This window comes from Bactrocera dorsalis, chromosome 2 (assembly GCF_023373825.1).
Source record: "Bactrocera dorsalis isolate Fly_Bdor chromosome 2, ASM2337382v1, whole genome shotgun sequence".
In the NCBI taxonomy this organism is placed as follows: domain Eukaryota; kingdom Metazoa; phylum Arthropoda; class Insecta; order Diptera; family Tephritidae; genus Bactrocera; species Bactrocera dorsalis.
The window spans coordinates 7,156,900-7,170,690 of NC_064304.1; the positions used below are offsets into that span (position 1 = coordinate 7,156,900).

The following is a 13,791-nucleotide window of genomic DNA, read 5'->3' on the forward strand; positions in this document are numbered from 1 at the left end:
ATAAAAATTCTTTTGAAATATTAGTAGTGAAAAAAAGTTATGAGGAATTTTGGGCCAGTTTTGCTGCTGTTATGGAAGGTCATGCCGATTGTGGCTCTCAACTAAATCCTATCTTTAGTTTCAAAAAAGGGTTCGCGCTTTCTATAACCGATCTCTAATGGCATAAGCTTCATTTCTTCAGAACCAAACAAATGTGGAAATAATTATACTTTATAATTGAACTTCTAATATTTCTGAACTAAAAGCCTAAGAAGCTTTGCTTACATGAAATGTGGAACTAGGATCTTGACAAAAGTATCCGGAATTACTATCAAGATCACGGATATATGAAAAACTCATTTTTGAGAAATATAATAACTTCAGTTTGGCACGGGGAGTAATATAAATAAAAATAAATTAAAATTCTTTTGTAAATATTTTAATTTAATCGTTAACAATAACAATAACTGGCATGGTTCAACAACAATTTCGAAATATTTCTACTTATTTCTTGTGATAAATTTAACAAATCAGTTCTTCAGTGAGGCAAAGGTTCAGTCCTCCTATCAACAATCCATCTTAAACACGGATGATGGAAGAGGGCAAGTAGGAGTTGCGGGGAGCATGCACTTCAGGTGCTTGAACTGGAGCTTGGGATGCGAAGTTGTGCACTGGTGCGGCGCCACCATCGTGCGATTGAGAGGGACCGCCCAATTGGTCGTATTGGGATTGGATAGCACGTTGAGCGTTGGCAGCATCCTCAGGGGTGCGGTATTTGACAAAGTGTACTTCGGGTTTGTGTGCGCTTTGGCTGTTGATAGAGTTGAGTTTCTTAGCCAAGTCTCCGATATCGCTTTGTTTCTGCAAAACATAGATGGCGGTTTGGTCTTCAGCAGCATGTTTAGCCAATTGGAGGGCAGCGTTCTCGAGTCCCTTGTTTTCAGGTCCCTTGATGAAGATAACACGGAGGTTCTTCTTCAATGAGCTGGCAATATCTTGACCGGCATCAGCATCATTGAATTCTTCTTCGGGAGCGGTGTAGGAGAAGAATTCCTTATTGAATTCAGCGGGAGCTGAGTATGATGGTCCTACGCTGCCGGAGTTACCGATATCACCTGAACCGCCAAGACCACCCAAACCGCCGCTTGAACCACCGAGTCCACCAAGACCACCCAAACCACCACTTGAGCCACCGAGTCCACCAAGACCGCTACCACTTCCGCCAAGACCACCACTGCCGCCTAGTCCACCAAGGCTGCCGCCGCTACCTAATCCACCCAATCCACCGAGACCACCACTGCCTCCTAATCCGCCACTGCCGCCGAGACCACCGAGTCCTGAGGAGCCACCTGGTGTGAAGGACAGTCCGGAGTCAGAGTGTCCTACTGGGCGATAGTTGTAGCCCAATTTATCGGCATAAGCCACAGTAGCCAAGCACAACACCTAGAAAATAAAACAGAATTGTTTATCAAACTCCGAAAATGTAGATCGTGGCACACAAAATTGAATTAAAGTCAGCACTTCGACAACTTACAAAGAATGCACGCATCTTGAAGAATGTTTTGTTTCTGATTTGGTCAATTGTGAAACGTGCTATATATACTACACCGTTATGATTATGACTCAAAATCAAAAACTATAAGTCACCAAAACTACAGTTAAATGTGTGTGTTTGCGTTAGCATCTTCTACTTAAAGCATAATGAAAAATCTCTTAACAACATAATGAGCAAATGCAAGACCTTGTAAATGAGAGGAAGCGGCAAAAAGTTCATCTACAGAAAATCAATAGCTATTTTGCGAACCATATCAATGCGTCTGCTGCGTCATCTCTACTTGACCATCACAACATTCACACATAACATTATACTAGACTTCTCTAGTTCCTGTGTTTCAGCTGAATTATGAAATCATTTATGCAAATTCAAATCCGAAATGGTGCTCAACGGATGACGTAGTCAACAACTACAACAAAGTCGATAGTTTTAGTATTAAGATTAAAGACTTAATATAATTAGTGGCGGTCGCTTTACAAGCTTCGTTATCGCAGCAGAAGCAAACCCAAGAACTCAAGCATTAAACACAGAACGTATGTTTGTATTATGTGTACATACATTTGGATACGAGAAATATGGTAACATCTACGCGGATAGAGGAGATTGATTTTCATATCCATATTTAGAACAAAATAAAACGAGATAACCTTAAGGTTCTGAAGCTCGCGAATGAGTGATTAAAGTATATCTATTCGACAAACTTTCTTCGATACTGCTTCATTTAGATTACTAATTAGGCCCTTTTTCCTGAAAAAACATCTATAACGTTCGTGTGAAGTTCAAAGAGAACAACTGTATCTAAATCTTTAAAAATAGTTTACTACAATCGATATCTCAAATAGTAGGACAGTTCAATCAGTTCTATTAGTAAGATTTAAACCACCTCAAAAACTACTAAAACTTTGAGAGGAGTCCAAATCCACACCGTCACTTTATGAATTTTAAATTTTTTTTTACAAAAGTTTGAAAACGATCAATTTGACCGATACTGGTAGGTTTAGTATTAATAATTATTGCAACAAAGGAGGAATTTCTTAAATTAGAAATCGGGTGTACTTTATTAATTATTTTCTTCAGAAATTAGTATGTATGCCTAAGATATTTATAAAATAATTCACGAAAATGGCCTTTGTTCTGAGCAGTGCCACTGCGTAAGTTTTTACTCTTAAACAACACATTAATAGCTTTGCAACTTGCAGGAAACAAAAAGGTGTAAAACGTTAACCAGAGGATTGAAATTCAAGCAATTTATATATTTGTATGTGCATATGCAATATAGTATATAACTCATACAATGTCAGGCACATAAGGTTTGTTAGAGAGACGAAAATCATTATATACATATAGTGTATGGGATTTGAGGTAGTATTGACCCGATTTTATATATTTTTGCCAAAACCACATACTATTAACATTCATGTAGAGTTAGTCGGATGTTTAAAAATTCTTATATTAGTTATATAGTGGCTAGGTTAAGTTTACGCCCAATTTTATCTCTTTAAGGCACAAGGATACACTGTTACGAGTAAAAGACGCTCTCTCATTTTCACTTAGAAGCCGAAAGCTCGAAAATCTTTATTTTAGATATATGGAGACTAAAAAAAGTATTGACCCGATTCAACCCAGACATAGAGGCGGACCATTGTCAGAGAAGAATTATCCCTGAATTTCAAATTGACATATGTATATCACACTTTGACTGATATTTTTGATCAAAAGTCAACTTTTCGGTATTGGGGTCCAAATATACGGTACCTAGGGACTTGAACAGTTTTTCTTGCATTTTTCCGATTTTTGGTCATAAGTTGGTTTCTTTTAAGGGAACTATTCGTGCAAAGTTTAATCTCGTTATATTAATTGCTTATTAATTTGTGTACTTTATAGTGAAAGAATCAAGTGAAACTTTTATATAAATATAGAAAAAAGAATAGAAAAGCCTATATGACCTACTGCACTTGCAATCAGGAATTGGGGTCTTAAACATAGTACGAGTATAATCAATTGGATGTCATTGAACCTATACTTATATATCGATGGGATACACACAAATAGCAGTATGTGGAGGTGTTACTGGAGTAATCAAGTCACTTCCGACTGACGCGCTTAATGTGATCCTCTACCTACTAATTGCAGTATGTTCTGCAATAATAATAAAATAATTGGGAGGTTGGAATCAGAAGAACAATGGACATAGTGATATCCTAAACCAACTCAGTGTTAACGTAAATAAATCAGATTACACTCTCCCAATGCCAAATTTCAATAGATACTTTCAGGTGAGGATACCCTCTAGACGAGATTGAAGAAGGGGCATAATAGGGGAAGAATATACCATCTCAGTCTATAAAGACGGGTCCCACAGCATTAAATTGACCAAATTATTATAGCAGAAAAGTTTGTTGGAATTGTGTTTTTTTTTTCCAATGACGGTTCGACTAGTTTTGGCTTTCTGTATCAATCATCTTAACGTGTAATCTTTTACTTTACCAAAGGTTTGTGCAAAACTTACTTTGAAAACTTCTTTTATGCTCTTCAAGGACTGAAAACTTATTTAGAAAATTTCTGGCTGATATAGATTGATCGATTTGTGCATCCTCTTTTCATTGTGAAATAAAGGTTAATAAATAAAATATCAAATCGTAAATTTCAAATCGCAAACGTATAGGAATATAATGTATCGGGCGAGTTTTTTGGATTTTCCCTTATTTCCCACATTTTTGATGCTGCGCTAATTTGATTGTATTACGAGAGTATTGTACTTATAATATCTGTTTTAGGAATAAGAAGTTTCGTGCGAAACGTTTACCAACTTTAATAGAGATGCATCTGACAACTTAAAGAGAGGGATAGTGAGTACTTTTCACTGTACTTTTGCCTCGCCATTAGGAATCTTCGAAGTATCCATAAATGGAGCTTCCTTTTTATCCTACAGGGGTGAAAATTATTCCAGACGGCTCCCAAAATATTGACGCCATAACTTTGTCATCAGAATGATGATTTTTCTATGCTTTGAATTTGGTTTATTATGTTCGTGGATTGAATAGCACGAAAACTTAAATAACGGAGCCATGCTTCCCCCTTTGTCGCTCCCTTAAACAGCTCCATACACTTTCATCAAGTAATTTTAATAAGAACAAAACTTATTAAATTTACTCCTTAATTTACTTAATGATCGGTCGTCGCAAGCCCTGGTTTTATCTCTCAAGAAGACTGTGAGTTTTTTAAATGACTTGGAATCCACTATCGTTGGCTAGAAAGAACTACCTGTAGTTAATCTCATTAACAGTCTTATCCGGCTACTAAAAAAAGAGCCTGAAAAGAAATGCATTCTTGATCCTACGTTATAGGAATGGGAATATGTTAGAGTTAAAAACTTTGCCGGGTGCTAATTTTTATAATTTTGTAAAGGGTGAATAAATGGAAACAGTTTTTAAATGTTTATTTCACCGTTCCACTTTTCGAAACTAAAGCTAAACACCTTAGATTTCAAAAATTTAGTTTTTCAAGTGACCAAGATTTAATCCTAAAAATCTCTTCAGAAAACTCATACTAACTCAAGGCAATTTTCGAAACTCTGAACAGTAAAACATTGTAAACTTCTTTGTAAATATTTTAATATAATCGTTAACAATAACAATAACTAGCACGGTTCAACAACAATTTCGAAATATTTCTACATATTTCTTGTGATAAATTTAACAAATCAGTTCTTCAGTGAGGCAAAGGTTCAGTCCTCCGATCAATAATCCATCTTAAACACGGATGATAGAAGAGGGCAAGTAGGAGTTACGGGGAGCATGCACTTCGGGTGCTTGAACTGGAGCTTGGGATGCGAAGTTGTGCACTGGTGCGGCACCACCATCGTGCGATTGAGAGGGACCGCCCAATTGGTCGTATTGCGATTGGATGGCACGTTGAGCGTTGGCAGCATCCTCAGGTGTGCGGTATTTGACGAAGTGTACTTCAGGTTTGTGAGCGCTCTGGCTGTTGATAGAGTTGAGTTTCTTAGCCAAGTCTCCGATATCGCTTTGTTTCTGCAAAACATAGATGGCGGTTTGGTCTTCAGCAGCATGTTTAGCCAATTGGAGGGCAGCGTTCTCGAGTCCCTTGTTTTCAGGTCCCTTGATGAAGATAACACGGAGGTTCTTCTTCAATGAGCTGGCAATATCTTGACCGGCGTCAGCATCATTGAATTCTTCTTCGGGAGCGGTGTAGGAGAAGAATTCCTTATTGAATTCAGCGGGAGCTGAGTATGATGGTCCTACGCTGCCGGAGTTACCGATATCACCTGAACCGCCAAGACCACCCAAACCGCCGCTTGAACCACCGAGTCCACCAAGACCACCCAAACCGCCACTTGAGCCACCTAGTCCACCAAGACCGCTACCACTTCCGCCAAGACCACCACTGCCTCCAAGTCCACCAAGGCTGCCACCGCTACCTAATCCACCCAATCCACCGAGACCGCCACTACCTCCTAATCCGCCACTGCCGCCAAGACCACCGAGTCCTGAGGAGCCACCTGGTGCAAAGGAGAGTCCGGAGTCAGAGTGTCCTACTGGGCGATAGTTGTAGCCCAATTTATCGGCATAAGCCACAGTAGCCAAGCACAACACCTAGAAAATAAAATAGAATTGTTTATCAAACTCCGGAAATGTAGACCGTGGCACACAAAATTTAATTATAATCAGCACTTTGACAACTTACAAAGAATGCACGCATCTTGAAGTTCTTTTGCTTTGAAGAATGTTTTGTTTCTGATTTAACTAAATTTTCAAACGCGCTTATATACTAAATTGATGAGATTATAGTTAAAATATTAACCGTTAATATTTTTTAACGTTTGCTCAAATAAAAATTCAATAGGCTCAGAGTAGTTTCTCTGCCACAACTAAGACCGATGCAGAATCTTGCAAATGAGAGCGCACAACAAAGAGCTAATCGCAAATCATGTGCTTGAGTTTGTCTCGCCGCTGTGAGTTAACCATCGCAGTAGTAAAGTTTTGTGTTTTATCAAAGTTATGACATCGTCTATGCAAATGCAAATCTGACCCACCAGTAAAAAAAATACATCGTCATTCTCTGCACAATCAACCCTTTACAACATTTTTTTGTTGCAGATTAAAGTCTTAATTAAATTAGTCATTATCTAGTCACAATCATCATCGGCGTGTCAAAGTCGGCGCCGGCCAAGTCATCGCCACAGGTGGCTAATTCGACATGGAAGATTTTGAGTAGCAGATAAAATGTCAAGTCTCTTGGTGTCACAGACAGGTAAAGCGACGCGTAGATATGCAAAACTGATAAATAAAAAATAAAAAACAAAAACAAGAAAATAGTTTCGATCGAAGCATCCAGTTGCAGCCGACGGATGGTGTTATCAGATTATAACATTCAATAGAGTATATGTATGTCTGTGGTGTCTATTTTTGGGAAATTCCAAGTAACCCGCTGCGTCACGCTACTGGTCGTTAAAGGCTTAGGAAAGAGAAACCACTGTTTGGAATACGACAAAAATTCATATTTTGGCATACTTAACGAAGATAAAAGCAACTTGTGTAAAATCCTTGAACACGGGCATACTTATATACTTGCTTATGATGCGTCATAGCATCAAAAATTTAAGCAAACGCTCGGCGAAAGAGGGCAAAATGAAATATCTCCTGTTATCAAACAAACAGTCATCGCATTCTCCTTGGCTATAACGTCACTGTTGACAGTCGTAGATAATTTCGTCATCCTTGGAACCAGCATTGACATTGTTCAGTGAATCAAGGGACTACGGCTATCTTGGTTAGGTCATGTCGTCCGAATGGATGAAAACACTCCAGCTCTGAGAGTAATCGTCGCAGTACCCACCGGGAGAAGGACTGGCACGCTGCTTAAACTCGGCTATAAGCATATTAACAGTGTCTGCGTCAATAAAGAACAAGCAAATATCTGCGATTTACAATTGATTTTTACCGCGTCCGGTCAATGTTTCTGCATTAGGCCCTGCTTTGGTTGTAGTTTGGTTTGTGTTCGAAGTCATAATGCTATGAATCTTCTTTTTATACCTTGAAGGGGGTATTTTATGTTAACTAGAAATTTTGTAATAGTTAGGAGGAAACGTTGGGGATCCTATCAAGTATAACGCATATATAGGGTCATCCGAGAAGAGGTAGCTTTTCAATAGGTTGTTTTTGACAGATTAGCCGTGAGTCATGTCAAGCTGTCATCTCACCGTTTTGAGCCAATCTTACAAGAAGACCGTGTAGAGTCGATTCAGTGCCATTCACAGCAACTCTAACTGATGCATGGAACGAATTGGCGCATTTTAGGTCGAGATCTTAAATTGAAAGCATTAAAAGCTTTTACAAGAACTGAAGACGCTCGATCTTCCCAAGCGACATCGCTTCGCTCTGTGGGCTCTTGAAAGGTGCAAGAAGATCCAACGTTTTCAAACCAAAATTTAAAATTTCTTCGAACATACAAGTACATATATACATATATAATACAATCTATACCTAATTACATATGTACCTATGTATATGTTTAGAAAAAATTCTGTAATGATTTATGCATATTTACAAATCTTACCTAAGCTCCATATGTACATATGTATGTACGGTATGTGGGCAAATACAAATTTCATTAGTCCAAACTTAAACACGACAAACTGGATCAGCAATGCCATATGCAAACGAAATACCCGAAATGTAAACAACGAAATCGAAACTAAAACTAGCTGAATTTTCAAGGTCTTGGACGCGCAGCATCAGCACAGAGGTCAAGTTTAAAATAAGCTGCTGCAGCAGAAGCCACATATGTTTATTAATAGTAGCACCTACGAAGCGGTGAACCAGCAAATACCAAAAACAAAACACAGCCAAAATCGAATACACCGAAATCGTCTAAGCCGAGCTGATGCCAGCGCGCAGATAGCGGACGCGCCGCTGTTGTTGTTTGCTATATCGCTAGTCAAGCGCTGAATCCAATTGCCGCCTTGTCAACGCGCCGCATAAGATTTCGTATGCAAATCTGCACATTGTCCGGTTCACAGCCGCGCGAGCGCAGCGCAGCTCCGATTAATTTATGCGGAGAAACTAAAAAACAACTACATATTTCGGATCTCAGCGGCTTCCAATATGAGTTTGTGTGCGTGTGCGTGTCAAATTTTTAAAATACCTACTAATGTAGCTACATGTAATTATGTAAATATTTTGGGTGCACATACATACATACATACATATGTATATATACTTTAGTTGTTCAGTTAGATTGGCTGGTGTGTGTGTGCACGAGTCATCTCGTTGTCATTAATTCAAATAAAAAGTGTTTATGCATCAGCGCCGCAGTCGGTGAGCAACCGCGGTGCAGGCAAATGTGTTCGCGGCGGCCATAAAAGACTGAGAGCGCTTAATTAATTCTAATTTGTGGCTTAATGTTCTTATTATCGGCCAACATTCCGCTAGAACCAAAAACAGAAATGAATAAAAATAACAAACAACAAGGACGTTTCCGACTTTGACAACTTTAGAGACTTCTTTCACGCTCCGCGATTTGCATAACGTGATTGGCAGAAAATCATAGTTCTGCTTTGTAGTTTGCTTCGTTTCACTAACTATGGAATTAAAGCATACTTTTGTTTGTGTTGTATGTATGTATGTATATGGCGCGTATTTATAATTTTCTTTAAGCTGTCACTGTTAATTGAACATAATTTGCACTTAACTCTATTCGAAGAGACAAAAGTTTATGATATCATTAAAATTATTAGATAATAAAATCGGACTGCTTATTTGTTTCATATTTTGTTAGCTATTCTCATACATACAAACATACATATATGGCTGTTAATGCCCATGTTTATCTGTTTTATATGTAGATATTGTTCCATTTCTGCAGTGCAGATCCAGTTTCTTATGTTCAACCGGAAAGGAATGTTTTTTATGTCTTCCGTAATTAATTAATATTAAAAAAAAATAGAATGGACAATTAAAGAAATGAAACTAGCATGTGTATACATTACCTGAATATGTTTTATGCATTTAGTTTTTCTTTTATTGTGAGTTGCAAGTCATTATCACTATGGCAACATAATCTATCTCATACGCAATTAAACATATCATTAAAGTTCTTGCAATATTATTTATATGTTAATAAAGGGTGATCCAATTCGAGCTTCTCCCCTCTTTCCAAGAAAAACTAATAATCTTTGGCAAAAGTATAATGGAATGATATGACATGATCTTGGTGACCAATTGACCGGCCCAAAACGTGAAATTATCTGCTCACCTAAGTGTTCTCTCAATAAATCTATTGATTGATGCGATGTGTGAAAAGTGACGCCGTGGTGTTGAAACCAAACGTCGCCGAGATCAGTAGCATCAATTTTAGGCGTCAATGGCGTGGTAGCAGTCGGCATTATTTTTAAAAAAATATGGACCATTGATTTCACCGCATCACAAACTAAGCCGTTGTTTTTTTTTCTCGATGAAATGACAGCTTTTGAATCTCTTCAGGTTACTCTCATCAATCCTCATTACCTCATCAATGAACAGAATTTTACTCGAAACCTTCGGATCTGTTTGGAACTTTTTAAGAATCCATAGAGCGAAGCGCTGTCGCTTGGGAAATTCAAGCACTTTTAATTCTTGAAAAATCTGTATTTTGTACGCTTTTGATTTAAGATCTTGACGTAAAATGCTCGTTCCATATGTCAGTCTGGGTTGTCGCGAACGGTGCCGAATCGACTCTCCACGCTCTTCGTGTACACTTTCAGCTACGGCTGTTTTTTTTTCTTCACTGCGTCTCAAGATGGGTGATGCTTTGCGAATAGTACGCTTAGTAGGTCGATTATGTTGACCATAAGTTGAGCGTAGCGTGCGAAACTCATTCTTTACAGAACTTGAATTTTCGTAATAAAGTTGAACGATTTGTAAACGTTCTTCAGGCGTAAGTCTTTTCATGATAAAATGGGAAACAATAATAAAAAAAATATCATGACAGCTTGACACGACTCACGCGTGATCTGTCACTTGTATACTTTGATATCCACCTTGATCAAGTCAAAGAAATAAAAGGGCTTACATGTTGTCTTTTGAAATCATCTCCAAACTTATTATTGTTTGTCTCATAAAACGTCCGTTTACGCCTAGAAATAAGCTCCAGCGTTTGTCTTTGCTAAAGAGCTATTATAGAATCTCTTTTAATTTGTTTGGTCATGCACCCACTTCCTGGTGTTATCTAACTATTAGGACTCAGGAAGCGTTATTTTAAGATATTATCTTACTTACTAAATTACTTGGGTAGTTTCTTTTACGAAAGATGTATACGTATATATATTTATACATATATATTGTATATTAAGTTGAGATGGAAAACGTCAAACAGAGGATTACAATTCATTACATTAGGGATGTGAGGTTTCTACAAAGGTGTAGACCAATTTCTTTTATATTTATTAAGCGCAAAATCATTGCTAGAAGCAGCTGGAAATTGAGGAATCAATGTCAGAGTAAATTGGGAGCAGAGAAAGGTTACAAAGAAATGTCAAGATAAAGTTATTTACCGAATTTAGCTGAAATTGGTCGAGTAGGCCTGAAAATATGTGATTTCTATTAAAAATGGGCGATGCGAGCCCTTTTCATCCATTTATTTATCTCACTTTTAGTAATTTTTAACAAATTAATAAAGCATTATATATGGGAAGTGGGCGAGATTATTATCCTATTTCACCTTGTTATACACTGCCGCGACTGTGTGTCTTAAGAGATGTCGAAAACAATTATCATCTGCAAATTTGGGTGATATACCATAGCGTGAATGGTTGGGAAGATATAAGCATTATATCTTTTACACGGCGTGCTCACATCCACTTTTTAACGATTTTCAAACCACTGATAAACTTTGCTACTGCAATCCTCTCTACCAAATTAAAGTTTTATGTGTTAACTTGTGCCTTAATTATGACAGTTTATGGAGTTTCAACTGAACGTGTTGTGGCGAGTCTCTGACTCGATTGCGCTCATCTATAATACCCAATTTTTTATGGTGCCAAGGAACATATGCATCAAATGTCATCAATACATCTTAATATTTGCACAAGTCACATTACGATTATATTTCCGTAAGAAAAAATATGTAATTTTTTGTAAATTAAATATTTACTTGAAATATGACAGAAATATTATATACATATCGTCACCTGAAATGCAAATTAACGTAACAACATTTTCAGAAATTTACAGTGGCATGAATGAAACACGGAATAAAATGGAACATGAGTGAAACAAAATATTAATATTGGTTAAAACTGGTTTATATATGACCGCAGAACCAGAAAATGTTGAACATATTTAATATTATGTATATAATTTGAAGTAGTGAAGCGTAATCAATAAGACACTCAATTTCGAATTTTTTGATGATACGTTATTTTGCATTTCAGGTGACGATATTGTATTCTTCTAAGGCTCGCAACAACATTTCTTAAATATTTCTTAACATGTTTGTAGGAACCCATGAATACATTCCAATGCCAGAACCAACTACGAAAATACTGCCTAATGTGGACCTAATAGTTGATATTCATATATAATATAATAAAAAAACTGAATCGGCTCCATTTATGGACAAGCTCAAGTAAAATTTCAAAAATTTCATAACTTAATGATTGTTATAATTGCGAAAATAATCAAAAGAAAACTAAATTAATTTGCATAGTCTAATAATTCGTTTTTAAATACATATTTATATGTGCAACATGCATGCTCTCTACTACTTGTTTCCTTCTTTATTCATAATTCGTCGGAAGCACACAAATATGCATGTATTTGTCTCTGGCGCCAAGAAATATTGTAGAATGCATTTAATTTTTTTTTTTTTGCACGATTGAATGCACTTTGTTTTTGGGCGTTTGAGAACTAATTCTTAAAAAATTTCGGATCATATAAAAGTGACACTACTCAAATACGTTAATCATTCCAAACACAACTATTACAGTGCAATCATTCAGCTAAATTCAGTTTCAAACCACCTTCGACTGTTTCAAAATGCGTGCCTTCATCGTCCTATGTTTGTTCACCGTTGCCTGCGCGGATAAGTTGGGCTACAACTATCGCCCTGTAGGACACTCAGACGCTGGTCTCTCGTTTGCACCAGGTGGCTCCTCAGGAGTCGGTGGTCTCGGCGGCAGTGGCGGACTTGGCGATAATGGGTTTGGTGAATTAGGCGGCAGCAGTGGTGGACTTGGTGGATTGAGTAGTTATGGTGGACCAGGAGGTGCAGCGACACAAGTATCACCTTCTTACTCCGCACCCACCGCTGAATTCGACAAGGAGTTCTACACCTACAGCGCTGATGAGAATGACTTCAATGAACCTGCCGGCAGCGAAAACCTGGACGCTTTATTGAAGAAGAATCTGCGTGTTGTCTTCGTTAAGGGACCCGAAGGTAATGGTTTGGAGAACGCCGCGCTTAATCTTGCCAGACTTGCTGCCGAACAGAAGACCGCCATCTATGTTCTACAAAAACAAGCCGACTTGGGTGATTTGGCTAACAAATTGCAGTCTCAACACGACCTTACAGGTCACAAACCCGATGTACACTTCGTCAAGTACCGCACACCAGAAGATGCTGCTAATGCCCAACGTGCTATTCAGTCGCAATACGATCAATTGGGTGGCAACTCTCAATCGCACGATGGTGGCGCCGCACCAGTTCATGACTTTTCGTCTCCTGCCGCGCGACCAGCTGCCCGTCCAGTGAACGCTCCAGGTGCTTCATACTTGCCTTCCTCGATTATCCGAAAATAATTTTCATGAGGATAGTTTTACCGTTATACTGAGATATATTTCTAGGTGTCTTTGTTATTGCTTTTTGTTATGTTTTATTCTAAGACCAACCAATAAAATTATAAGTGTTTTATAAAAAAAAAAATATTTATATAAATTGGGTTATCCGAACTGGTTAATTTTTTTTGCCCTTCATGTTAATGAAGGCTGTTGGTCATAAGAGAGTTAAGGAGTTAAAGCGTTTTTTGTAGTGTGTTTATTGCCTGACATTTGGATCAGGTGATTTAACTGAAAATTCCCTTTCCAATTCGCAATATAAGTTCGATATCGATATTTGGAAGGGTAACACATTGTTGAGTAAAATTATAAGAAAACATATAGTAATGTTGAGGGGGCTAATCTGAACTACATATTAGAGTTTGACAAACACTTAAGCTGCCATAAGTAGTGTGTGCCGAGAAGATAGTCCTTTGCTCAATA

General features: G+C 37.7%; 3 protein-coding genes across 3 annotated transcripts; 1 reads left to right on the forward strand and 2 right to left on the reverse strand.

Moving 5' to 3' along the window:
* Positions 1–402: 402 nt before the first annotated feature.
* LOC125776180 (uncharacterized) lies at positions 403–1,541 on the reverse strand. The gene is made up of 2 exons (XM_049447089.1): positions 1,514–1,541; positions 403–1,422 (listed from the first exon to the last, which is right to left on the reverse strand). Exons 1-2 carry the CDS (start codon positions 1,526–1,528, stop codon positions 559–561), a joined length of 879 nt encoding a protein of 292 aa, XP_049303046.1. The 5' UTR covers positions 1,529–1,541; the 3' UTR covers positions 403–558.
* Positions 1,542–5,131: 3,590 nt separating this feature from the next.
* Positions 5,132–6,379, reverse strand: LOC105222621 (uncharacterized). The gene is made up of 2 exons (XM_049447090.1): positions 6,242–6,379; positions 5,132–6,150 (listed from the first exon to the last, which is right to left on the reverse strand). The coding sequence occupies exons 1-2, from the start codon at positions 6,254–6,256 to the stop codon at positions 5,287–5,289; spliced, it is 879 nt and encodes a 292-aa protein (XP_049303047.1). The 5' UTR covers positions 6,257–6,379; the 3' UTR covers positions 5,132–5,286.
* A 6,135-nt stretch (positions 6,380–12,514) lies between these two features.
* LOC125776182 (uncharacterized) lies at positions 12,515–13,414 on the forward strand. Its single transcript, XM_049447092.1, has one exon. It carries the CDS (start codon positions 12,571–12,573, stop codon positions 13,330–13,332), a length of 762 nt encoding a protein of 253 aa, XP_049303049.1. The 5' UTR covers positions 12,515–12,570; the 3' UTR covers positions 13,333–13,414.
* Positions 13,415–13,791: the final 377 nt, after the last annotated feature.